The sequence below is a fragment of the Rhinolophus hipposideros genome (assembly GCF_964194185.1).
Source record: "Rhinolophus hipposideros genome assembly, chromosome: 20".
Classification (NCBI taxonomy): domain Eukaryota; kingdom Metazoa; phylum Chordata; class Mammalia; order Chiroptera; family Rhinolophidae; genus Rhinolophus; species Rhinolophus hipposideros.
The window spans coordinates 13,036,536-13,062,775 of NC_138066.1; the positions used below are offsets into that span (position 1 = coordinate 13,036,536).

Sequence of the window (26,240 nt, forward strand, 5' to 3'; positions counted from 1 at the left end):
CTTCTTGGAATCAGGTTTTACTATTACAAGCAGTCGGCATCCTTATATAGTGCAGTGAATATCACTTTAGTCGTGTGTCGTTTTATACACTGAAGTCTTCGAAGTAGAATTTCTATGTCCTAAGGGATAGCTTTGCAAGTCAAATTGTTGATTTGCCGTTGGAACAGGTTTCGCTGGCTCAGGCCTCACCAGGAGTGTTTGTGAGGCCCTGTGCCCCCAGCTTCGCCGGCACGGCAGCCTCGTAGATGTCAGAGGACAGGCAGGCTTGGCCCCCGTAAGTGGGACCTTGGTTGGCTGTGGTAGAGAGGCTGCTCATGTCATCAACCTCAACAGCTTCTTGCAGGAGCCAAAGTGAATGAATTAACCAAGCACCGCCAGACAGCCCTCCATCTCGCTGCTCAGCAGGACCTACCCACCATCTGCTCAGTCCTATTGGAGAATGGAGTGGACTTTGCTGCTGTGGATGAGAATGGAAATAATGGTAATTCAGTCATTCCCTTGCGTCCAGTGCTGGATGCCTTGGGAAATCTCACCATTCTCGGGGTGTACTACACCCTTGGTTCTGCTCCCCCTCTGGGAGGTTGGCTTTCAGGAGTAGAGCAATGACGGGAAATGTTCTAAACTGGGTGGCCAGCCTGCCACTGACCAGGCCTGGGAACCCCCCAGTCTGAATGGTAAGCCTAGAAGCCTAAAGTGGCTTCTTGTGCAACAATTAAATGCCATCTTCGGATAACTCTGGAAGCAGAAAGCAAAGACTTATGAGGTTGTATTTGTGACTCATTCTCATTGGGTGGTGAAGACTGGAAAGGATGGTATGTGAGTGGACAGTGGCTGCTCTGGCTGAGTCCCTTTTAGAGGGAGGCTTGTGTGGGTGAGGAGGAGTCGAGGTTTTCTGCATGTGCTTCTGGGCTTGCGCAGTAAGAGGATTTACTCTGCAGCTCTTCATCTCGCGGTCATGCACGGTCGGCTCAACAACATCCGGGTCCTCCTGACAGAGTGCACAGTGGACGCTGAAGCCTTTAATCTAAGGTGAGTGTGTGTGGTCCAGAGCAAAGGCCCGTGCCCCACGTCCCCTGGCCTGCCCCTCAGAGCTGGCAGTCCCTGGTACGTTAGCAGAACTGGCCAGTAGGGCATCAACCAGCCTTTGATACCCTGGCATTTTTTTTAGAGAACTTTTTCTGACTTATTGTGTGTCCTTTGATTTATCCAGTATCACAGAGTTCAGAAAATTCCATGTCTTTTGTGCTTGATGCCTGTGGCAGATATATACCTAACTTTTCCACCTTGTTTTATCAGAGGCCAGTCGCCACTGCACATTTTGGGACAATATGGCAAAGAGAATGCAGCAGCCATCTTTGATCTCTTCTTAGAGTGCATGCCTGAGTATCCTCTAGATAAACCAGATGCAGAAGGAAACACAGGTATGTAATAAGCTGTTTGTATGTCCTGTCTCACTGGGTTCCTGGCTTCCTGGAGGACCAAGAGCCCAAGCACACGCCTCGTTATTTAAGGGCATTCAGCTGGGCTCTGTGAACATGTCACGGATCCCTGCCATGGCGTTCGGCAGCGTCTGATTTTAGGCGGGAGCACACATGAAGTGTATCTAGTACTCCAAAGCCATGTCCATGTCCAGCTAGTTCTGTCCACCTATTTTTATTGCCTTCATCTACCTCTGATCCAGTCAACTAGCGCCCTACCCCAGCTCCCAAATCCCAGGAGAGAAAAAAATACGTAACCACCTCACAGATGGAGGAAATGTGCTGGAGTGTGTGTTGACATGCTTTGAAAATGTGGCAAGTTTTATACAGACACGGGCTGACCTCTTACTGAGGGGGTTAACAGTCCTCTCATGGTGTTGCTCTAGCTACCAACAGTCACCGTGTTGATTTCTGTAGCTTTCACAGTTTTTTGGGCATACTTTTACATTCATTTTGTTGTTGAATACTCACAACAAGCCTATAAGGTCAGCAGTGTGTCCCCGAATTTCAAGTATGGAAGCAAAGATGAAACCCAAATCCATCTCTCCCCAGCCCAGGGCTCTCTGAGCATTTGGCCGCTGCTGTATTCCCATTCCTTGGCCCTCATGCCAGATGGAGCCTCCGCGGCCTTTGGCAGAAATGCAGTCACCAGGGGGTACCTTGAACCTTAACACGGGACCAAGTATTTTGTCATCAGTTCTTGGCCTTGATACATGAGTGTGTTCCTGAAGCCAGCAGTGAGGATCCTGCGCTTCTGGGGAGGCGGCCCTGGGAGTGACCTTTTGGACCTAGCACACACTCCGTGAGCGCCGTGTGCCCAGGAGCAGGTCAGGGAAACAGGCAGGCAGGCGGGCCTCCACAGCCAGGCTCCCGAATTACCTGGGAGACCTTGTTTCAGATACCTGGCTCTGTCATAGTCTAGCAGGTAGTTCTGAGTAACTTTTGCAACTTCTCTCTGTCTCTTTCCTCATTTGAAATAATAACCCTTAACTAATTGGATCATTTAGAGAATTAAGTGGAAGCATTTCAGTAAAGTGTTTGGTAAAGGTAAGCAAAGGGGAGTTGCTGTCAGCTATAACTGTTAGGAAGGAGGCCAGCAGATGCGTGAGCGGGGCCTGGGTTCCCGCCAAGCCTGCACCTGCAGAGAGAGGCTCCGTGGACTGGAAGGATTTGCCAGAACATGTTCCCCACACGGGCTTCTTTCTGCCTATTATGCCCTCATAGGTCTTTACATTTAGTTACATTGTGTGAAAAGCGCTTTGTCCCCCCAGCGTTTCATGCCAGAGGAAGGCTGCTGAGACAGTGGTGTGTTTGCCCTCAGTGTCTGATCCCTCCTCAGTTCTCTTATAGCCAGAGCCCTGACTGAATGGGCGAGAGTGTGTCTCTGGAGCTGGGCTGCTCTGGCATCCCCGGGCCCGGGGCCAGGTCCTTCACTGGAAGACGCTGCATGTCCTCTGTGGAGGTCTCATCAGAGCCACACGGCCCCTATGTGTCAGTGGGGACGTGTCCTCCCGGGGGTCTGCCCTGCCCTCAGCTTCCTCTGCCAGCCCTTTGGCAGTGCCAGGCTGGGCCCGAGTGGGAGGTAGCCCTGCCTGTGCTTTTGTTTTCCAGTGCTGCTCTTGGCGTACATGAAAGGCAACGCCAACCTGTGCCGTGCCATCGTCCGGTCTGGGGCCCGCCTTGGCGTGAATAATAACCAAGGAGTGAACATTTTCAACTACCAGGTCGCCACCAAGCAGCTTCTGTTTAGACTGTTAGGTGAGTGGCCTCCTTTCTGCTCTTAGGATGAAGCACAGTTACTGTGTGGATTATGTAGCTGTCTTGGTGATCTTGAAATCTCACAATGACTTAGTCCAAGTTGTGAGCCAGTGCTTTTCCAGGCAGCACATAGGAAGTTTTCTGGGATTGCTGTGAGGGGCCTGTGAGCAATGGGGGAGGTCCCTGTTGGTGTCTCTTCTTCGGGGCTCTGCCTTGGGGCCCCTGTCAGTTTCTGACTTCTGAGCCTGTAGAATTTCATAAGGTCCAGGCAGGTCGCCCTTCCCATGGCGCTGGCTGCGTCTCTGCCCACCTTCATCCTTCGGCTCCTTCACGTTCTCTGCCTCCTCAGGGCAGCCTCCTGCTTCAGCCCCCTGACTCTTCTTTCTCCGTGTTCCTTCCATGAAGAGGAGTATGTCACTCTTGGTGATTTCATGTGTGCCGTTCTCCTTGTCCCCACTGAGGTGGCAGAAAGAATCTGAGTGCCTCGTGTGCCTGCCTGTCCTCACCCACAGTGGGAGAGAACGGGGTTATTCACCCCGTGGTCTGGTCAGAGAAACACACTACGTGCCTAGTACCTCGGCCATCTTGATGCGGGTGACCTGCCCGAGGTCACAGAGCTGGTATGCCGCGGGGCCAGCGCCGAAGCAGTGTTTCTCTGGTACCTGGTGCGCTTGCCATGCACTCGGCCAGCCTTTTCAGAGCCCAGAACAGGAGGCTGCCCAGTGCTGGCGTGGAGGAGCTCGGTACTGAGGGATCCATGTCTGTCCCCCACCCCCATGAGCTCAGTCTGCCTGTGTGTAGAGCACCGAGAACAGTGCCTGGCATGTGGTTAGTGCTCGGCAACTAAATACTGGTGATCGTTGCTGTCATCTGTAGCGATAACCCCCGACCCAAATGCCCCGCAGCTTCTGCAGACTCAAAACTGAACAACTCCTCTGCTCTGGGTCTTTCTCTTACGTCTCCTCTGCTGGTCATCCCACCACAGACACAGTCACTCACTCCGTCTAGAAACCTGGAAATCGCCTGTGTCTCCTGCCTCCCCTCACACCCCACTTCTGCTCACCCACCAGATCGCACAGATTCTGCCTCCGCAGCCTCTCTTGTCTCGGCTCCCTCCTCCCTGCCCCCCTTACCATTTGCCCCTGCCAGTCTTTCTAGCTGTTTCCTCACCGTGCTTTACGCTCCAGCCACCCATGGCTGCGTGTACTCCCCCCAGACACAGTGCTGTTTCACGGCTTTGAACCCTGTTTCCTGCCCCTCAGTCTGCCTGGCAAATGCTGGTTCTCCTTTCTCTTCTCTGAAGCTTCTCCTGACCCCGTTGGAATGTATGGCTCCTTCATGCCTCGAGTCACTCTGCAGTAGGGGCTTTATTTACTGGGCGCTTGCCCTGCTCCTCCTGCAGCGCCGAGGCTTGCCTGGCACAGTCACTGTGTGACAGGAATGGCGTCCGCCTGCCTGTGTTACAGATATGCTGTCCAAGGAGCCTCCGTGGTGTGACGGCTCCAACTGCTACGAGTGCACTGCCAAGTTTGGAGTCACAACTCGCAAACATCACTGGTAAGACCCCCCCAACGTCACGTGCCCAAGGAGTCTGCTGATGTTACTGCTTCTCCCTTTTTCCATGATAAGCCATGAATTTGCCAGGGCCTTGTACTCTCCTGGGCAAAACCTGACCAAATGGAGGGATGAGATAACAGGACAGTGCACAACTGTAGTGACGTGGGGGTGGCAGGGGCACTCACTGGTGGGGTTCACAGGTCCCAGGTAGCCGGTCAGGCCTTGTGTCATCTTCCCCAGGGTCCCTGCTTGCTGCGAAGCTGAGCTGGGGTACTGCCCTCCCGGCCTGAGCACACGCTGCTCTGCCAAGAACTGAGGAGCTGTTCCCATGAAAACGAGATGGTTCTTTGGCTGTTGCTGAGCCTCTCTTGATCTTTAAAGCAAGAGCCTTCTCCAGAACCACTGGTTAGAATTCTGTTTTCCTGCACTAACAGTTACACAGGCATTGGCACAATGGGCTGGCGGGCACACTGCCCGCAGAGCACCGCCATGGGCTGGCCTTGTCTGCCGAGGTGCCCCTGAGGCTTCCCCCGTGCTGGGAGCAGCCCCCTCTTCAGTGCCCGTCTCATACTTCCTTTCTTTGCTTCCACAGTCGTCACTGCGGGCGTCTGCTTTGCCATAAATGCTCGACCAAGGAGATTCCCATTATAAAGTTTGATCTGAACAAGCCCGTGCGGGTTTGCAACATTTGCTTTGATGTTCTGACTTTGGGTGGGGTCTCCTAGTGAACCTCCAGGGGGTCCAGGCCACCTCCCCGGTCACCTCCCCAGCAGCTGCTCTGCTCACCAGCCTGACCCCACCCAGAGCAGGAGCTGGCAGTCGTCTCCTGCGGCGACAGACTGGAACAAAACAGTTAAGGACCACGGCGTGATAGACCCCATTTCAGATGAGTCTGTGTGATTGTCAGCGTGTCTGCCTGTGATCGAGTTCACTAGATGTCCCACTCATTGGACCAGGCCATTTCTCCTAAGTGGTAAATGTGATAGGAACTAGACCCGTTCTACTAGCAACGTACAAGAACACTTTGCAAACCATTTTCCCTCCCCGTAGCTCAGTGTCCATCTCAGCGCCATCATGAAGTCGTCCTGCCTGGGCGGACCTACTGGGCAGAGCCTAACAGTAGGAAGCTGGTGTCTGGCTGCTCCGTGAGAGCTGGCTATACTCTGGGGTACGTGGCTGTGGACTTTTCTGCACAGTATTTTCATAAAGATTCTAGGATCCTCTTGCCCTGAAGTCTTTTATTTTATTTTATTTTTTATTTTTTGGAAAAGCTAAGCTGTATTTTTAGTGAGCTGCCCCTTTAAAAAAGGTGAAATCTTTCTAAACAGGGTTCAGAGATGAGAGCTGAAAAATCGTGGCCTTAACAACTGAAAGCTTTACCCGTGTTCATGCTACGTGTGTGTCAGGAGTGCAGTCTGGCAGCCTGACCTCTCCTAGCAGCCGTCTCCTCTCATCCTGCTGTGTCCTGTCCGTGGACTCCTCCGTCACTCTGCCACTGGGGAGTGGTGAGGAAATGCACTTTTATTGTGCTACACTTTTTATGTAGCTGCATTATTGGTGATTCCAATTTAAAACTCCATGTTCAAAAATACCCTCATACATCCATGCATCAGTGATTCCGATGATCCGCTTTGACTGGACCTCAGCTCACACTAAGTCTTAAAGGGAAAATCTCCTGCAGAGTGTCATTTGGAGCAAGAGAGTCACACAGGCCAAATGATGAGAAGGGGTCTCGAGCCTCAGGCTGGCAGCTCCCGTCTCCTTGACATGAATACTTCTTGCCGAAACCTTTCCGAGTTATGCTGTAAGTGCTGTTGGTCCCAGGTCCCAGGCCTAGTTCTGTGTAGTTTGCCCTGCCCCTAGGAGCCAACAGCCAAAGGCCCAAAGGCCCTGGCCACACATGTGACCCTGTTTTGAAGGCTCTGGCTTGTATGCAGAACGAGGCCCCCACAGCTTATTGGGCCTTAGTCGCTGCTGGTACATAATATTAACCCTGAGGTGTTAAACTTCTTTTCTTTTAAAGGTTTGGCCAGTTTTTTTTAGAAATGCACATTTAAAGAGAAACTTACCACTGCTTAAAAATATATATATACTCTGAGATGAACAATATGTGTTGTACAGTAATACTCAGAGACTAACAATCTCAATCATATGTACTGATTTTTTTCAGACATCTAATAACCACTACATTTTTTTCATTAATGAAGTATGGATATATGTGTAAAGGGACTAAATATTTTTTTGCAACAGCCTTTTTTGTTTGTTTGTTTTGGATAGTGGTATGTCTTCTATGTTGCTGTAGACTTATACATTCTGTTGCCTAAATATGTGTGTAAAATGAACTGATAAACCAGAGTGCTACTTTTTTTTAATATTTCTGTGATTTATAAGATATATATGCTTTCTATGTTAATATGAACTTGTGCACAGTGTTTAAAAGAAAAAATTAATTAGAGTTGGGGAACTAAAAATCTGTGACATATTTCATATAGAATTTTTATAGAAAAACAACTAGTTTTGGCACACACTTGACCATGTGAGGCATGTGGTCAGTTTCCGTCTTCTGTTGCCTGAAGAGGGCCACAAGGAAGTAAAGCCTCGTTAGCTGGCCTGTTTCTGTAACTGGAAAGTAAGATGATTATGCTTCAGATATGAATTGAGGTGGTTGGTACTTCTATACTTGTTCTTTTAACATTCATGGTGGAGAGAAGAGGATGGGAATTCAGTCGGAGGTGAGGCTGATTGTTCTGCCCTCGTCCTGCCAGACCAATTTGAGTAACAATCTTGCCTCTAATTGCACTTAAAATCATGTTTAAAATACGTTGAGTCATGCTTCTGATTCTTCAGAGTCCAGGGATAGCTATGGTACTGAGTAGCCATGGGTTGGGGGAACATTTTGTGAGTTCTGCATTGGTTTCAGGGTGCATTCTCATAGCTCTAGAAAAAGCCCCTTTACACAGCCTTAGGAAATCTCCGATTCTGCTGATGCTTCTTACTGGGGTGCACTCAGCAGGTTCCTGGAGTGGGGGCTGCTCTGGTCGGTCGCCCCAGACACTGCCCTGGCTGGGACCTGACATACTTGGTCCTCTCTGTGCTCTCCAAGCTGACAAGACTTGACTACAGAACTGCCTAGCTGTTCTTGTTAAATTTGAACCCGTAGCCTAAATACTAGGAGCAAAAACTCGATTTTACTCATTTAGAAACTTGCCAATTGTGAGTGAGTAGAACAGGAAGAATAAACTTTACCGAATATAATTTGCTGCCTCCGTCAACATTGTTATGCTGAATTAGCTCTTTAACTGCCTCTTGCTCATCACCAGATTTACTACACAGTGTATTCCTAACTTTTTTTTTTAAAGACAAAGGTACAAACCATGTGCTATGTATAAATCGAATGGCTAATACTAACTTGCTATGATCCTCTAACAGGAATTTCCCATAAACTTAAGTGCCTACACGTAGGACTTTTTAATTTTCAGTTACCTTTTTTAATGGTGTCTCACAAAACGATGTGTTAGATCACGTGTTCCATTTGCAGTTTGTTGCCTGTGCACTGTCACCCCCAATCACCAGTGTAGGCGAGGCTGGATTAGACTGCTCAGTTCACCTGCCATATTCTCTCCAGGAGTGGGGTCCGTGTGACTGTTAGTCCTCTACCTCAGAGCCCGAGTCATTTCTGACCGTCCTGTTCAGCTTCCTCAGTCTTCTCCCTGAATGGGGTCCCTGCATGGAGCTCGGCGTGCTTGCGGGTTCACCACCACTCCCGACTCGCATCCCCCACCTGCTGTATTAAGGTGTTGTGCTAATCTTGTCCATAGGCATGAAGTGGAGGGAAAGTCTTGGGAGGGGGGAGAGCCTGCACTCATCTAGGTTTCTTTAATCTGGAGGAAAAGAACACTTGGACTGTGCCATGCTGAGACCTGAAAGGCAAACGAACTCCCAGGTGACGGGAGCCTGAACAAGGAAATGTAGCTCTTCCACGAACAGCCCACTTGGAGCTTGCATGTTGAGACTGAAGGAGCGCCTCAGACAGGCTTTCTTCCAGGGCGGGATTGCTTCCCTCAGGACAAGCCCCAGAAGAATGGGGCATGGGGCTGGCTGGCGAGCCCAGCGGCTCCTAATCTGAAGCACCGAAGCTCCCCAGCCTGGCCGGCGAGAGGAGGCAGCGGAGGGGAAACGACTTTCTGAAGAGCTTTGGAAACCGCATTCTCATTTTGTGGAAGTAATTTAGTGAAGAGCGGATTGTTTGACAAGTACAAACTACACACTTATTAAATTCCCAGAAGTTATCATAGATGCCTTAAAGACTTTCTTTGGAAGATCATTGCCTGTACGGTTCCTTTTTTGTGTGGCATAAATGATATATTAACCTGTTACAACAGATGACATTGGTTTTCTGTGGCTAGGAAGGCTCAGATTGGCAGTGTGTTCAACTTGATGACTTGTCCTTTTTTGGCAGACGTGTACAGTTGGCTGTTACCGTGACACACCTGTGTGACACCGAGGGAGAAGGCAGTAGTAGCTGGGCAGAAACTGCAGGCACACATTTGGGTTGGTCACCTTGGCTTTCGAGTCGTTTGGGGTGGTGCTTAGTGTGGGATGGCATCGTATGGGACCATGGCGCTTATCAGCATTCTTTCTTTGGAGTCCGTGTAATGGAATGTATTTTTCAAATACTGATATTTGCATTTTCTGTAACAATCCCTTATAATAAAATGAGGTAAAATTGTGCATTTAAAGTGGAAACTTTAATAAGATCTTTGTAGTTACTTTTAATGCAGAAGTACCAATAAGCATTAAAAACAAACAAACATATTTTTAAAACTTCTGATGTGAATAATTTTCTTTAACGGCTATCCTCTAGGAAAGTTTGAATTTCTAGCACTTTTCAGAAACACCTTGTTGACAGTAGTGAAAAAGATTTTAGGCATAATGACCAGCTACCTGGATTCACTGTGCTCCTGGCCCAGACTTCAGCTCATGGCAGCGTGTGTGAGCACAGCGACAGTCTCAGCCACTTGAGCCCCCTGACGCTCCCCAGAGGAGCCTGGAAATTCCCTCTGACTCCGTTACTGAGGAGCAACTCGAGAGGATCTGCCCATGCTGAGGTTTCTGCTCGTCACGCTCCAAAGAGAGAACTGGCACTTCCAGAGAATAATCAGGAAGGTTCAGGGGCTTGCATGTGAAAATGTGATCCATAAAGCCCTGTACAATCACAAATCTAGTAGCTCACTTGGCCCTCACTTTCTTGAACTAAGGTATTCCCTTTTTTAATTTTTTACCTGTCTTCCATTTTGCTTACCCCTGGTTCAGACCAACTGAGGTGATACATCTCATTCTCTGGTGGCTTTTCCCACAGTGATAGACTGTTAGGTGCTTCCACATAACAGTCCCAAGTAATCCCAATAGCCGCCCTTAAGGCAAACACTGGTCATGTTGTCATAACATGAGTATAAACAGGAACCAGACACATCAACTTGCACACGTTTTCACCCAACCAGGGAACAGCACTAGGTTTTAATTCTGTTTTGTCACTGATTAGCTGAAGTATTGGGCAAGTTTTGTCATTTCTGTACCTTAGCGTCTACATCTATAAAATGGAAATGACTGTGGTCATGTTTAGCTCACAGGCTTGCTGTGGGGAAGGTGATCAGTGATATATTCTTCCTCTCATGCAAGTGCACAGATTCTAGTGTGCACACCGAGTCCTCTCCAGTGAGGGCTGATGGGAGCCATGTCTGCTGCCTGCTTGTAGGAATCTGGGTTCGGCAATAGGAAGTGATCTCAAGGGTGGGGGCTCAGCCCAGGGTCATCCTCCTCGGGGTAACTGCAGATTCCTGAACACACACAGCCCCAGCCTGACCAAGGGGATCTACCTGTCAGATCACAGCTTGTCCTGGAGCTAAGCAGGGGCAGGGTGGATAGACACAGCTCCCTTGGTTGTGGTCATGCAGTGGCTGAGCTGCGACCAAAATCCCGGGCTCTCCACTCAGTTCTGTGTTCATTGAAAACTGGAATCTCAGAATTTAGAGGAAAATTAGTTTCCTTCATGATGTTGCAGGGCGGCTGACCAGCTTTTGCTTTAAGTGCTCGCTGGTGTGGCAGAGGAAGCAGACATGGGTGAAAAGCTCAGCGCTGTGGTGCAGTGGCTGTTGCAGACATTAGAAGGCGGGGGGCAGCGGGATATTTATGCCCCTTTTCTGGTCCATAAAGTGAGAGCCTCAAGGCTGGCATGGAGGTTAGATGAGAACAGATAAAGCTCCCTGCCCAGGATGGTTGCCCAATGCGTATTAGTTTTCTTCTCCGTTTCCCTCTGCCAGCAAGTCATAATTGCCAGAGCTGAACTTTCTGTGGCTTCCATCAGAGAGGGACGTCCTCCCGCCCTGGTTTTGCCCAGGGCCACCTCTGCTGGAGAGAGGAAGGAGAGGCAGTTCCCCACTAAGCACTCGCTTCCATGGCTGAGCCCTTGGGACATTAAAATGACAGACTACTCGTGCTGAATCACTTGAAGATTCACCCAGTGCCCCATCGTGAGGAGGCTCTTTAAAGTAAGTGACTGGCCTGAAAGAATGAATTCTCACCCAGTGAGGAAGCCAGCAGCCTGTAGAGGCTCGGCGGAGTGTGTCCTGCAGGGTGGGTGGGTTCAGGGGGCAGAGACTAGGCAGCCTCTGGGTGCCTCCCAAGTCCACACTGGGCGGGGAGGGCGCAGGGTGCTTTGTTTTGCTTCTTTCTTTTTGGAAGAGTGTGAACATCTCGGGACCTGGCCCCCACACTTCCCCTGCATTTCTGCCCCAAAATGGCCTCTGGGTTCTCTAAGCAGGGGCTCACCCCATTCTGGACGCTCCTTGAGGTCAGGAGCCTTGCTTTCCTTCCACCCGCCACCCCATGGCACACAAGTGCTTGGTAAATATTTGTTGGATGACGAGGAGGACCAGAGCAGTGGCCGTGACTGGTTCCCTGTTAGCGATGCCTCAGGCACTGAGCTCAGGGGCTGTGAACCCGGAACAGGCCCTAGTCTCGGCTCTCCTCCTCTGTCTGCTCCTGCCCCGGGGAGGGGGGCAGACACACACCCAACTGTGGAGAAGTGAAAGTGGCCCCGAATCAGGACAAGAACTGGACTTCTAGGCTCAGGGCCATCGCTGTGCCCTTACTAAGGTCTTTGGGCCACGGCCGCCTCATCTCCAAAATAAGAGCTCACAGTGCACTTACCACGTGCTAGGTACCGTAGATTTAGGGGTACAAAACCAAGTAACTCTCGCTCCCTGTTCTCAGAGAGGCACTCCAGTGCGAGAAGCTGACGGCATCCATGCTTATGGGACGCTGACATTTGGTACCTGGGAAGTGAACGGGGTAAGTGCTTCTACGTCCAGCTGGTGGGCCAACTCGCGCATGCGCAGGAGGTGCTGACGAGCTGTTTACAGTGACGGGAGGTGGCCACACTGAGCCGAGGAAGAGGTCACCGGGCAAGAGGGACAGCCTGAGGGAAGGCCCTGTGGGCTTAAAGCAGTGAGGTGGAAGCGGAGAGGACAGTACAGGCGGGAGGTGGCGGGGAGCGCGCCTGAGGAGACAGAAAGCCATCCTTACGGGTGGGGAGCCACCGAGGGCTTGAATGGGGATGCCCTGGCCATTGGAGAAAGATGACTCGCGCAGTGTGGGGGGGCTGGAGGCGGGGGGTGCAGGCAGACTCCTGCAGGAACCCAGAGAGACGACAGCCTGACCTGGGTGGATGGACAGAACTGAGGCGGCGGAGTTGCCAGCACTTGGAGATGGGTGGGGAGGAAAGGACAGGGCAGGAAGGAGCTGTGATGGTCGCCAGGATTCAACGTGCTGTGACTGGGTGTAGATGGTGACAGTGGAACCATCACCGGGGGACCTAGAAGAATCAGGGAAAAGATGGAGATTGAATGCCAGAAATGTGGAGGAGAGATGCCTACAGAAATGCCTGGAAAGCCGCCTGGCCTATGTGCAGATTTGGCAGCAGTCTCAGCGGCCGCTGAAGGAGAAGTGAGAACTAGTGGGAAGGGGTTCATGGAGGACAGGCAGCTTTCAGGGAACGTGGCCATGGGACTTGCCAATACAGCATTTATCCTGCTGTTCAGCGGAGAAGGGCAGAAGCCAGGCCAAGGGGGCTGAGGAGCTAAGGAAAAGCTGTGGCAGGAAATAGACACCGTGCTGCAGAACAATGTGGTAAGGAGGGCGCTTTGTTCGGATGGGAAGGAAGTGAGCTGTTTCCTGCGTACTTAGGAAGAGCCAAGAGGCAGGGAGAGGTGAAAGGTGAGGAAGGGCAGGTGAGGAAGGTTGTGGGGTGGCACAGGGGTGAAGAGCAGAGCCCCGGTGTGAGGAACAGCTGGCCACGAGGGCACTGAACCACGAGTCTACTGAAGGGGAGGCAGGCTCCATTTTCTAGTCAGTGAATCTGGAAAGCTATGTAGTGAGACTAATGATGAAGGAAGGAAAAAACAGAGAGAGAAAGGAAGAAGAATAGAGAATGGAATAAGAGTTGAGGGCATTGGGAAAAGGAGATGAAGTCTCAGATGAGAAAACCATCAATCTGTGACAGCACCAAGCTTCATTTCCTTATCTGTAAGTAGGAACTTTCCTTGCCTGACCTACTTAAGAATCCAAGTGGTAATGGGTATGTAATTTGTCAAGTGTGGATTACGGATGACCTTGGACAAAGTTGAGGCTGTTTGTATTGGCGTTTGCAGCCTTGCCCAAACTTTGATGTTGTGCTGAGCAGTTACCTTGTTAGAGATGTGAAACCACGTTTTGCTCAAAATGCAGACTTCTCCCTTTGAAAACACACCACACCTAATTTAAATGTTTAAAAGAGAACTATCCTTGCTTTAAATTGCTTTGTTCAGAGGCATCTAGATTTGTTGCATCCATATAAGCAAAAGCTTTTCCAGTTTCCAGAATTACCTCTGTCCTATTTTATTGGCACCTCTCACTGTGCTGGCCCAGCTCAGATCAACACAATCAACTCGTTTCCCTTAGGGTAGAGGTCTTACATGTAAGGTTATATAAAAATCAGGCGTCACATGTTTAACCAGTGAGGAACTTGGGACAGTTACGTTGACGCTGTTCACTGGTTTGTCTTTTCTGGATGTGTCTGCGTGTTTCTGAGTGGGAAGGGAATGATGTAATCCCTTTTGGCCAGTGCCCCCAACCAGGTTGAGGGTTATAGGTAGGCCCAGGCCAGCAGCTGAGCTGGGCATCCTGGGAGTCCATGGGAAGGACGCTATTGGAGCTCAGAGCCCTTCACTTGTCTGTCCCGTTAGTTTTGCGTTGGTCATATTTGTGCCCATTAATATCTGAGGGCTCTGAAGGAGGATGGCAAGTAGATGTAGAGAATACAGGCTGACCAGTACCAGGCGGGCTGCCAAGCTCCGGCCTCAGTCACCAGAATGGTGAGCCCCTGGTGAGGAGCCAGGAGGCCCATCTGCAGAAGCCAGAGCCTTTCCAGGCCCTCGTTTGACGTCAGGAACCATCCTACGGCACATGCGGTCTAGGCAGGGCTCTCTGTGGGTTTTCCGCACACGGCGCACCAGCTTAGAGTGGGAAGGAGCACGTGATGGCGAGGGGTGGGCAGCCTGCGTATTCCCCCAAGCTGGGGTGGTCCAAGTCCCCACGATTTCTGTGTGTAGGATTGTCCGGCGTCTGGTCACTAGGGGGGCCAGTTGTTCTCACACACACGCACTGAGGCTCCTTGGCACCTGGCTTATACAGCTTCCTGGGGACGCCAATCCAGTCTCTGCTCACACCTCCACTGAGAGAAGGAAAGAGGACTTCTTAAAAGCATGAACTCATGAGTCTTTGGGAAGGGGAGAGGAGTTAGAAGTAAGGCAGGCCTGCTGAAACGTAGAGGCCATTCCATTTCACGTCTGGCGTTTTCCCAAGGCGGTGGTCTGGAGTGTTCAGCCCCTGAACCTTTGTGCTCCTTCCTAACTTCCTCCAGCCGTCCCTGCCCAGAGCAGAGGCCATCGTCCGTTCACTGCTCCCCTGGCCTTGCCCTGTGCCTTCCTGGGAGGCAGCACTCCCTGCATCGGTGGTAACACCTGTGAAAGGCTCGCCCCCACTGGCTTGTGAGCTTCTCAAAAGCAGTGCCTGGCTCTTGATTCTCTTCTCCCTTCCCCACTACGTCCTAGTGCTGGGCTGTGTCTTGATCTCAGGGTCTTGGGCACTTGGGGAGGGGTGGGCAACTGAGGCAACAATGCAAGCCTGGTGGTCAGCCTTCTCGGGGTGGCCCTTGGCATTCCTGCACCTGGCACAGGCCCAGTCCTTGATGTCACCCAGCCCAACATAGGCTGAGCAACCTCCTATCCTGGGCATGGGGAAGGACCTAACTCAGCTCAGGGTACGGAGTTCCGTCTCCATAGACTCACAGGCCTTGTGGAAAGAAAAGGACATTTTTGGAATTGATGGCCCGTATAGGTTCTGGTGCCTGGGACCAGAATCAGTTGCTCTCAAAGAAACTCTGCCACTCAGTTAGAAACCATCTCACTTGCTGCCTATTCAGCACAAGGCTGGCAGAGCACTGAAATGTCTCCCTCCTTCCTTCTAGCCATCCATCCCATTGTCGGTGATCCTTATTGCACACCTAGTCCCTGCCTTCAGGACTCGTTTCTCTCAGTCTAACGGGATATACATACATGTGTGAAGAAAACAACAAATTGGTCTGAGGCTTAGGGATAGGGCCACATTCCTTGGAGTGGGTCTGGAAGAGCTTTGTGGGGAAGGCAGAGCCTAAACAACTCAGGAAAGTAAGAAGGGGTTACAAAGACAGAGATGAGGGCTGTGCGGGATGGGGAGGGAGGTAGGCTCTCCAAGGAAGCAAAGGCAAGCATCTAAATGCACACAGATCCCCCCTATAGAGGACCACCTGCATTCAGGCTTGTATCCCAGCAAGGCCCACCTTTGTCCTAGCTCCTTCCCCTAAAGTGGGCAGGCCAAGTCTTCATAGCTCCCTTTCTGGAGACATGATGACACTGGAGAAGTTGTGTCTTTAAAACTGATAGCCAGGAGAGAAGGGGCTTTCCGTCCTTCTACCTTCACCCCTGCTCCCCTGAATTAAGGTGGAGGAAATGTATGATGGATATGGTGGCTGGCCCTAGAGAAAGCTGGTAGCTTTGGATGTTCTCATCCACAGAAGGAATCAGCCTCAAGAAGAGCAAAAAGGCATGACCTCTCCCTACAGAAGAGCCGATGGATCTACGCGACTTAGCACTTACAGAAGTGGCCCTTCTCGCAGCAACAGCCTGTCTCCCTGCCCCTCCTTAGTGTGAGCTGGGGTCTTACTTTGAGGACCTTGAGGCTGGGGGATTTGTCCAGTTTCTTCCTTCCTTTTCTCCCTTATCATAGCTAAAGGAGATTTGAATTGCATTTGAATCCAGGCTGGCCTGATGATTAAAGCAGGAAAAATTTTTTTCCCTCCAGCGTCCCCAAACCAACCTGGAATAATCCCAGTGGCATTTATCCGAATCTGGCTCACCTCACTTTCTTACAGGAAAAGACTTCTCCATCTAGCCTGTATTCCCTGGAATTCTCAGAACTTGCAGTGGTTTTAAGACAGCACCTCAGGGAATCATTGCAAGTAGCTGTTCCCACATCCTCATCCCTGTCTTCTGGAGGCAGGAATGATTTGTGCTGACAAATAGGAAACAGCGGCCCCTGGATGGATGAACAGGCCAAAGCAAGCAAGACATAGTACTTCTTCAAGAAGAAGGAAAATAATGTAAAATATGAATAAAATGGCAATAACTGTATATCTATCAACAGTGTCTTTAAATGGATTAAGTGCTCCAATCAAAAGACACAGGGTGGCTGAATGGATAAAACAAAACCGTTACATATGCTCCCTCCAAGAGACTCACTTCAGATCAAAAGACACACACACAGATTGAAAGTAAAGGGATGGAAAAAGATGCATCATGAAAATGGAAACAAAAACAAAAAGCTAAAGTAGGAATACTTATACCAGACAAAATAGACTTTAATCTAAAGCCTATAACAAGAGACAAAGAAGGACCCAGTAATCCCACTTCTGGGTATTTATCTAAAGAAACCCAAAATGCTACTTTGAGGGGACTTGTACATCCATATGTTCATTGCAGCGTTGTTTACAATGGCCACGATGTGGAGGCAGCCTGGGTGTCCATCAGTGGATGAATGGATAAAGAGGAGGTGGTACATATATACAATGGAATATTACTCAGCCATAAAAAAGAATGAAATCTTGCCATCTGCAACAACATGGATGGACCTCGAGGGTATTATGCTGAGTGGAGTAAGGCAGATTGAGAAAGACAAATGTCAAATTATTTCACTTACATGTGGAATCCAGAGAATAGGATAAATGAACAATCAAAATAGAAACAAGCTCATATATATAGACAGCACTTTGATCGTTGCCAGCTGCTGGGGTTGGGGGATATGTGGGAGTGGAGGGAATTAGGAGGTACAAATTGGTCGTTACAAAATAGTCATGGGGATGCAGAGCATAGCATGGGGAATGTAGTCGGTAGTATTGTAATAACTATGTATGGGGTCAGATGGGTACTGGATTTATCAGGGTGATCACTTTGTAAGTTATATAAATGTCTAATCACTGTGTTGTATACCTGAAACTAATATAATATTGTATGTTAACTGTAACTGAAAAACAACATATTTTTAAAAATTGTCCAGAAGAGTCTAACATGTAGCCAAAGTTGAGAATCAGTATCCCAGAGCACATGTACTTTGAAAAAGTTCCTCTGGGTTAACAATCAACTTATAGTTTCACTGAAATATACAGACAGGATGACCTAGAAGTTGGATTTGGGGGAGAGGTAGAAAGAAAGCCTACATACCTCTTTTGGGAGCACCAGAACCGACTGCCCCTCGTTGAGCTCCACTCAGCATTGCATGGTGGAAACTTCTGCTTCTCTTTCAGGCCCTGTTTATTTGCCTCCAAGCCTTTGGTGATCATGGCTTCTACCTGGGTCAGTTCTGCCGTAGGTAACCCATCCTCTCCGTAGAACCTTCCTATCACCCTTCCTATGGTGACAGGAAAGCTGATGTCAGAGTCACAGTAGGAGGGCGGCATAAACAGATGCTTAGCTTCTCAATCAGTTGTAGTAAAACCCAAGTTCCCGGGTTTTCTGACTTCAGAGCTCTTATTTATTACAAACTCATTGTGGTGTTTTATCCCTGAGTCTCTCGACATCTTAGAAGACTCCAAGTAGAAACAGCCCTGTTCTAGTTGTAAAGTCCTCTGGAGTGGAAGTTATAAAATCCGTCTCACTTCCAGACATCAGTTCCCTGACAGTGGAACTATGTGTGATTTATTTTTCAATGCTCCACAGTGCTTGAAGTACAAAGTAGGTGGTCAGTAAATATTTGACGAATAAATGGCTTACTGTGTAACTTTTTTGTGGCTTCAGTTCTTCCCCAACATTGAATTATTTTGTCTTACATAACTATAAATAAATCACTTATTGAGCATTTAGTCAGCGTCAGTGCTATGTTAGTACTTCAGCAATACTTTGTTAATCCTCATAACTCTATGAGAGAAATCAGTGTTCCCATGTTCACAGGAGAGAGACTGGGAGATTAAGTAACTGGGGGGAGTCTATGAAGCTAGTAAGTGGGCTGGACCGAAACTCATGCTCTCCCTTCCACCATTCTCTTCTGACTCAGTCCTTCGGTGGATACATTGAGTGGAAACCGGTTTTAGTTTAAAATCCCTGTCAGAATTTTTAAAGATCTAACCTACGGCAGCAGCCAGCAAGTGGTCAGTGAGCCCGTTGGCCAGAGCCAAAAAGGGGTCAGTTCTTCTTAGGTGCAGGGACTTTCATCTCCAAGTCCTGAAGTGCAAATGGCCTTCACAGGCAGCACTTGTCACAGGGCCACAGAAGGAGCAGAAAGCACTTCTAGAAGGTTAGACCAAGTAGGAAGAAGCAGTAGATCCCTGCCCCAATTGTGCCTGTCCAACCTCTTCAGTCCCTAACTGATTAACTTAGATTCCAGTGTACCCAAGATTCACTTCATCCTCTCAAGTCCAACTCCCCCTCTGGACTTTTCCGATTCTATTTATGTCACTTTGGGCCTTTGTTACCTGCTTAGGAGCCTTGGCTCTCTCTGACGTTGCCTCCTTCACATCCAAATGTACACTTCTGTTTGTTCATGTCTAGTCCATTTGCAAATCTTCTCAGTCCCACCTTAGAAAAACACCCTCATTCTTCCCATCCTAATCCAAACTATGGATTACAACAATACTCTCCCAACTGGTATCTCTACTTCGGCTCATGCCTTCCTACAGTTCTTTCTCTACAAAGCAGCTGGAGTGGTCATTTAAAAACATGAATCATATGTTATTTCCATGCCTGGTTTAAATCCTCCAATCGTTTCCTAAAACATGGATAAAATACAAACTCTGACTCTATAACCATCTGACTTCTCTTTGCTTGTTCAACCTCTTCTCAAGCCATTCCCTCCCTCATTCACTGTCGGCTCCTTCACATGGGCTTCTTTTCTGTTCCTTGACCATGCTTAGCTGCTCCCCACTTCAGCACTACCGTTCCCTCAGCCTGACTCTTTCCAGATCTCAGTATGGCTGGCTCCTTCTCATCTTTGAGGTCTCAGCTTAACTGTCATCTCCTTTAAGAGGACTCCTCTGACCATCTGCTATAAAAGGGCCACACCTCCCCCAAACATGCTTCACGTTAGTTTTATTGTATTCACAGCCCTATCTGGAATTGTCTGATTGTTTACATAATTATATCTCTCCCCACCAGTGAGGCCCCAGCACTCAAAACAACTTAGTACCGAGCATTCATTTTAAATACTTGTTAGAATACATGAAGGGATCAGGGCCCCAATCCCAGGCTTGCAGTCTGTGAGTTGGACTGGCACAAGAATGTCTCCTATGGAGGGTCTCTGTATCCATGGCAACAAGCCTCTCGGTGGGTTTTATACAAGAGAGGCAGTAGTAGTAGGGACACAGAGAAAGAGTTGTAGAAGCTGCATCATGAAAATGGTAACACTACCGGCTGGGCCTCCAAGCTACATCCAGAACACAACAAAAGACATCTCATTTTCCCTTGAGGTCTGGCCACGTGGCAGCCACGATGGCTTCCTGGCTGTCTTCAGTGTGCATGCATATAATAAACCTTCGTCCTCTGATGTGTCCTGAAGGTTTCTGGTGACCTGGAAGAGCCTAACATAGTCCCCCCACCCCGCGCCCCCATAACATGAGCTGACAGAGGGCAGGAACTGCACTCAACTCATCCCTGGTCCACATGAAGACTAGAACCATAGCTTATCCATAGTACATATTCAGATATACTCCAACTTTAACTAAAATACTTCTGAAGCATTTCCAACCATGGACACCTCTTATCCCACCCCCCAAACCTCCCCCCCACACACACATATTAACACTGTTAGGACTAGACTAGTTCACTTTCTCACCAAACTCATCAGTTTGCTCCCCAAACACCAGTATGACTTGTTGGGTCTGGCCTCCTTTGCCTACTCACAGGACTCCATTCTTACCCTTTTGTGTTGGGTTTTCTTGTCCTTATTAACCAGTAATGTTTCAAACTTGGTTCAGCAATCTCATGGAAAAAAGGGAGCACCAAGCCTTCTGAAGGACAGATGGACAGAAGTCAGTTCCTTCAATGGCAGACATGGTTGTGGTCTCAGGAATGATCCGAGGCAGACCAGGTGAAAACAAAGAAGGGCGTGATGCAGTTTGGGATGTCAAGGGCCAACAGTGGTGGGTGTGGAGGGGGGAGGGGACTGGAAACAAATAATTTTAAATGTTATGAAAAAAGCTTTGGGGCCGGTCCGGTGGCTCAGGTGGCTGGAGAGCCGTGCTCCCAATGCCGAGGTCACCAGTCCGATTCCCACATGTGCCAGTGAGCTGTGCCCTCTACAGCTAAGATAGTGAACAATAGCTCTCCTTGCAGCTAGGCTGCCAGTAGATTGGAAAAAGCCCTCCAACCATCACAGTTTACAGTGATTTGCAAAGCAAAGCAATCTAGTGTTTACTATCTAACATTTCTTTAGGACATGTTAGGTGTCTTCCCATTTAACAGGTGAGTTCCCTCAGGTCTCACCAGTAAGTAGCAAGTATAGTGCCCTACATAACTGGCTTTAACCAATATTTGATTAGCATAACAAATGTTTGATTAGCTAATGTTTGTCTCCTCAGAGGACAAAAGAAAAGGATATGTGTCAAAACTGCACACAAACAGGCTTCAAGTCTTCTGACTGTGTTAAAGCCAGATGCCTGAAACACAGGGAGATGGGGAAGCTGCAGTCCTGGATCCGGTTGTTCAAGGGTGGTACAGGCGACCACGGCTGTGTGGCCACGGAGGCCAAAGCTAATGGCCGGGCAGTCCCCCGCCAAGAGTAAGAGTGAGGGAAACGGGTGCCCCAACTATTTCCTTCCGGGACTCACTGCCACACTAACAACAAGAGTTTTGAGTCCAATCCCTAAAGAATTCTGGTCCCTTAAAAAAATTGTAAGAAAACTAAGTGAAATCTTTGGAAATGATCTATGAAATACCTACCAACACATTCATAATTCTTCTCATAGAACGATAGCCAATGTTGAAGTGTCAGCATCTCAGAAATTGACAAGTCAGATACATCATCCACAAGGCCTGCTTCAGAGTAGTCGCCGGTCACAAACGCTCTGGTTGCATCTCGGCCTGCAGGAGACACGTTTCCAGTATGTTAACTTGTAAATCACCAACACCATACCAACTCTAATCTATTTTTCCGAGAAACATCTCTTGAAAACGCCCACTGTCCACCCCCAAGTAAAGCTGACCCCACCTCCTCTGTCACAGATGCTCCTGGATCTCGGACACACATTTGGCATTTATCACATTCTTTCACTTACTTTCAGCAACATTTAACCAGCTGACTACATTCCTTGGTGTTCATGACACTACGCCCCTGGTTTTCCTCCCATTCTCTAGCTCATTTTCTACCAGCCGCCTGGTAGAAATTCTTGTCCACCTCCTCTGCTCCATCCACACCCCCACATGACAATTTCATCCAGTCCCGTGGTTTCAAATACCACCTCTATGCCAAAGATTGCCAAATTTATATTTTAGCTCGGGACTTATATCTTGAGTTTCAGACTTGTCTATCCAATTGTCTACTCAATATCACTTACATGTCTTACAGACATCACAAGTTCAAAATGTCCACACTGAACTAATTAATGGTCGTCAGCATCCCTAACCTCAGGAAACTAGCGTCTAGTCGAGTATTCCCTCTCTCGGTAAATATCAACCAGTTGTTGTTCAATCCAGAAATGTAGTCCTTGACAGTTCCTTCATCCTTCACATCCAATCAGTTCCCGAGTCCTATCATTTTTTTCCTAAGTAGTTCTTGTATCAGTCTGCCTTTCTCCATCTATCACTAAGCAAGCCCAGGCTGCCATTGTCTCTCACCTGAACTACTACACTCAACCCCTAGTCGTAGGTCTCCCTATATTCAGTCTTTCCCAACTAATCTATTTTCCATACAACATTTTGACTGATATTTTAAACACAAATTGATCACGTCATTCTCTTGCTTAAAAATTCTCAGTGGCTTCCTTTCGCCCTCTGATAATGTCCAAATTCCTTAACAAGCTGTCCAGAGCCCTGCACCAGCTGCCACCAACCTTGCCTTGCCACCATGTTCCTTCTTTTCCCTCCTCCTCCTAGGTTAGGACCTCTGATAATACCAGTATATTTTCCTTTTACACTCGTCACAAAAACAATTCATTGTTCATGTGATAACTATTTAATGTTTGTCTTTTCTACTGGTCTGCAAGTTTTATCAGGGAAACACCAAACTCCTTTAGTATTGGTTACTCAGTGTCTGGTAGTGCCTGATCTTTAGTAAATTCTCAATAAATATTGACTGAATGAAATCCATACAGTCAACTGATTTTCAATAAGGGTTCCAAGATTATTCAAAGAGGAAAAGAATTGTCTTTTCAACAAATGGTGCTTAGACAACTGAATTGCCATATTCAAAAGAATGAAATTAGATCCCTTCCTCATCCAATATAAAAATTAACTCAAAATAGATCAATGACCTGAATATATGAACTAAAACTCTAAAACTCTTAGAAAAAAACATAGGTGTCTGTGCCCTTGGATTAGGCAATCATTTCTTAGACAAGGCACCAAAAGCACAAACAACCAAAGAAAAAAATAAATTGGACTTTATCAAAATTTTTTAAATTTGTGCTTTAAAGAATACTATATATACAAAAAAAGAATACTATAAAGAAAGTGAAAAGACAATCTACAGAATGGGAGAAAATATTTGCAAATCACACATCTGATATGGGTCTAGTATCCAGAATATATAAAGAATTCTCATAACTCAACAATAAAAAAAACCCAATTAAAAAATGGACAAAGGATTTAAATAGACATTTCTCCAAGGAGTATATACAAATGATCAACAAGCACATGAAAACATCTCAACATCACCAATTATTAAAGAAATGCAAATAACCAAAACCACAATGAGACATCATTTCAACTCACTAAAATCACTACAATCAAAAAGACAAAAAAAAAAAAAAAAGACAGACAATAAGTTTGGTGAGAATGTGAAGAAACTGAAACTCTAATACATCGAGGGTGGGAATGTACAATGGTGCAGCCACTTTAGAAAACAATTTGGCAGTTTTTTTTAAAAGTTGAACATAGGGTTACCATACAACCCAGGAATTACACTTCTAGGTAAATGCCCAAGAGAACTGAAAACGTATGTCCACACAAAACCTTGCACATGGATGTTCACAGCAGCATTATTCATAATAAGCAAAAGTGGAAACCACCCAGATTCCAACCCAAAATGAATAAACAAAATGTGGTATATCTATACAATGCAATACTATTTTATCATAAAAAGGAATACAGTGTACTGATTCATACTGATACACCATGGATGACCCTTGACAACATTATGCTAAGTGAAAGAAGCCAGTCACAAAGGACTACAGGTATGATTCCATCGATATGGAATGGCCGAACTAGGCAAATGATTAGAGACAGAAAGTTGATAGTGGTTGGCAGGGGCTGGGGGTAGAGGGTATAGGGAGTGACTGCTAATGGATATGGAGTTTTTCTTGGGGGGAGGGGATGATAAAAAATGTTCTGGAATTAGTGGTGACGTTTGCACAACTTTCTGACTCTATTAAAAACCATTGAATTATATACGTTAAAAGGGTGGATTTTTAAAATTATGTGAATTACTTAATAATAAACCATAAAATATTGACTGAACAAATGAATTTAATACATCTGCTTCCCTGCTAGACTGTGTGGGTAGTGGGGAGCATGTCATAATCTTTGATTCCTCGGCACCTGGCACAAGGCAAGCTACATGGTAGTGGTCAATAAATGGATGTTGAATAAATGTCGGGCATAAAGGAGCTCAGACAGTAGAGCACATCGCAAAAGAAAAACCACTCCAGAAATGAAAGGTTTTATACTCCCACTTGTGCATATAGCCATGACAGCCATTACCTGCCCTCACCTGGCAGGTAAATAAAACCCTTGATTCCAATCCCAGCTCCACTTGGAACCAGCTCACTGTGTAGCCCCTGGTAAGTCCCTTCCTTTGCTGGACTGTTTGAGGAGGCTGGGAACACGAACTGAACTTAATTCCTTCTCTGTCAGTGCTTCTATTTCTGAAGTTCTCCTTAAAGACAGGGAGGTGACCTGTATTTAAGTACCAGAGGCAGCTTCCTAATTCCTCTAAGATAACAAGTGGAAAATGCTTATTTAGTATCAGCTTAATCACTGGCCTTAAGCTTGCTCTGCATTTGTTTTTGTTTTCTCCTTTTTAATCTAGGAGATGGTCATTCCTCCAGGATGGTAAGGCACATCTCTAAAAGCAATAGGCCAGTTAGTGGTCTTAATCCAAGTCTTCTCAGTACTTAGCTGTGAGGGCTTTCGGCAAATTACATCAATCCCCTCAGGTGTAAAACAGGGACAGCAGAATAAACTTCCTTTGACAAGTGTTCTTTGAAGCCTAACATATATGCACAGCTTTGTTCCAAGTATTGGACTGTAAAGGTGACCAGACACTCTGCACGCTAACCTCATAATCTTTTCAAAGAAAGGCAGAAAAGTGCATCTGTACTAGAGTCAAGAACTACTCAAACCAAATGTACTATTTTTAGGGGAAACTTGGGGAGGGGGGCAAGAAAGGTTACTTCGGATGGGGACATACTGGAATCAGCAAGGGCACTGAGAGCAGGAACAGGGTCTCATTCATCTCTGTGCCCTGAGAGCCACGCAGTGTGGCACAAAGCAGGTGTCCATCCGGGGGCTTCCACCGGTGGGTAACGGTAACTAACTAGAGGCAGGAGACGGGTTTCCTGAACCTAAGTCAGGAAGAAGGATGCGGAACGACAGGAAGGATACTGGCCGATAACTGCTGGCCATGATCCCACCAGACACAGACCAGAGGATGGTGCAGCCGAGCCCAGCCCCGACGCTGGTCAGATGAATATGGGCGGGGGGGAGGGGGACATAAACAGATGAATACATGAATGAATGAATGAATGAATGAACGACGCCCAGGCGGCTACCGGGGGCACAAAGGGCGAGCGCCGCCTCGCTAATACCTGCGAAGCCGCTATAGTGCGCCCCAGGCTCGTAATGCCGCCGGCCCGAGGACACATCGTAGACGCGGCCGAGCAATGCCAAGCAGAGGCCCGGGGCCCCGGGGCCGCCGCCGTAGCGGGCCAGCTCCTCGGGCGTGAAAAGGCGGCAGCCAGCGCGGGGACCCCGCCAGCCCAGGAGCCGTGCTGCCATCACAGCCGCCGCCGCGGCGACCAGGCCCAGCCGCAGTCCACGGCCGCCGAGCGGCAGCATTGCAACAGCCGCACTCCCTCCGCGCTGCCGAAGTTGCCGCCTCTCCGCCCACAACTGAGATGGCGGAGTCTCCGGCCGCGACGTCACCGGAGCTACGCTGTCTCTGTCTCCCCTGTCCGCCTGCCACGGAAGGGACAACGGAGGACGGAAGGGAAAGAGTCGGCCGAAAGCCCACTCCCGGGCTCCCGCTCTTCCTCGTGCTTTTTCAGCACAGCTGGTGAACGTGGAGGGAGACCGAGGAACTGAGCGGCGGAGGGACTTCTCGGCTGGCGGGGTGTCGCCCCCAACAAAGATGGTGGCCCACGTGCCGCGGGATGGCGCAGACCACCTGACGCGCGCGCGCTCGCCGCCGCCGCGCTCCACCCTTGGCTGACGCTGTCCTCTCACGACAGTTGGTGGAGTCCGCTTGACGGCGCCTTAGCGACAGCCGTCCTCGCCGCACGGCGAGGAAGCCGGAAGCCGCGGCTGCCGCCGTCGTCCCCTCCCCGTCCCCGCCCAGTCCCCGCCCGCCAGGTGCCGTCGCAGGTTGACCGGTCCAGGCGGGGAGGCGGAGGCG

General features: G+C 48.5%; 2 protein-coding genes across 3 annotated transcripts in view; one reads left to right on the top strand and one right to left on the bottom strand.

Annotated features, from left to right (window-relative positions):
* Nucleotides 1-9,621, top strand: part of ANKFY1 (ankyrin repeat and FYVE domain containing 1) — a 78,538-nt gene extending 68,917 nt beyond the window's left edge. For both annotated transcript variants that reach the window (XM_081029455.1, XM_081029456.1), the window contains exons 20-25: nucleotides 334-481; nucleotides 939-1,029; nucleotides 1,297-1,421; nucleotides 3,090-3,236; nucleotides 4,703-4,793; nucleotides 5,386-9,621. In XM_081029455.1, the coding sequence (XP_080885581.1) occupies nucleotides 334-481; nucleotides 939-1,029; nucleotides 1,297-1,421; nucleotides 3,090-3,236; nucleotides 4,703-4,793; nucleotides 5,386-5,518 (735 nt within the window). In that variant the 3' untranslated portion in view covers nucleotides 5,519-9,621. The remainder of the gene's footprint in view (nucleotides 1-333; nucleotides 482-938; nucleotides 1,030-1,296; nucleotides 1,422-3,089; nucleotides 3,237-4,702; nucleotides 4,794-5,385) is intronic.
* Nucleotides 9,622-11,529: 1,908 nt separating this feature from the next.
* Nucleotides 11,530-26,063, bottom strand: CYB5D2 (cytochrome b5 domain containing 2). Its single transcript, XM_081029457.1, has 4 exons — nucleotides 25,435-26,063; nucleotides 21,353-21,493; nucleotides 17,645-17,831; nucleotides 11,530-14,562 (listed from the first exon to the last, which is right to left on the bottom strand). Exons 1-4 carry the CDS (start codon nucleotides 25,682-25,684, stop codon nucleotides 14,346-14,348), a joined length of 795 nt encoding a protein of 264 aa, XP_080885583.1. The 5' UTR covers nucleotides 25,685-26,063; the 3' UTR covers nucleotides 11,530-14,345.
* Between the last annotated feature and the right edge of the window lie 177 nt (nucleotides 26,064-26,240).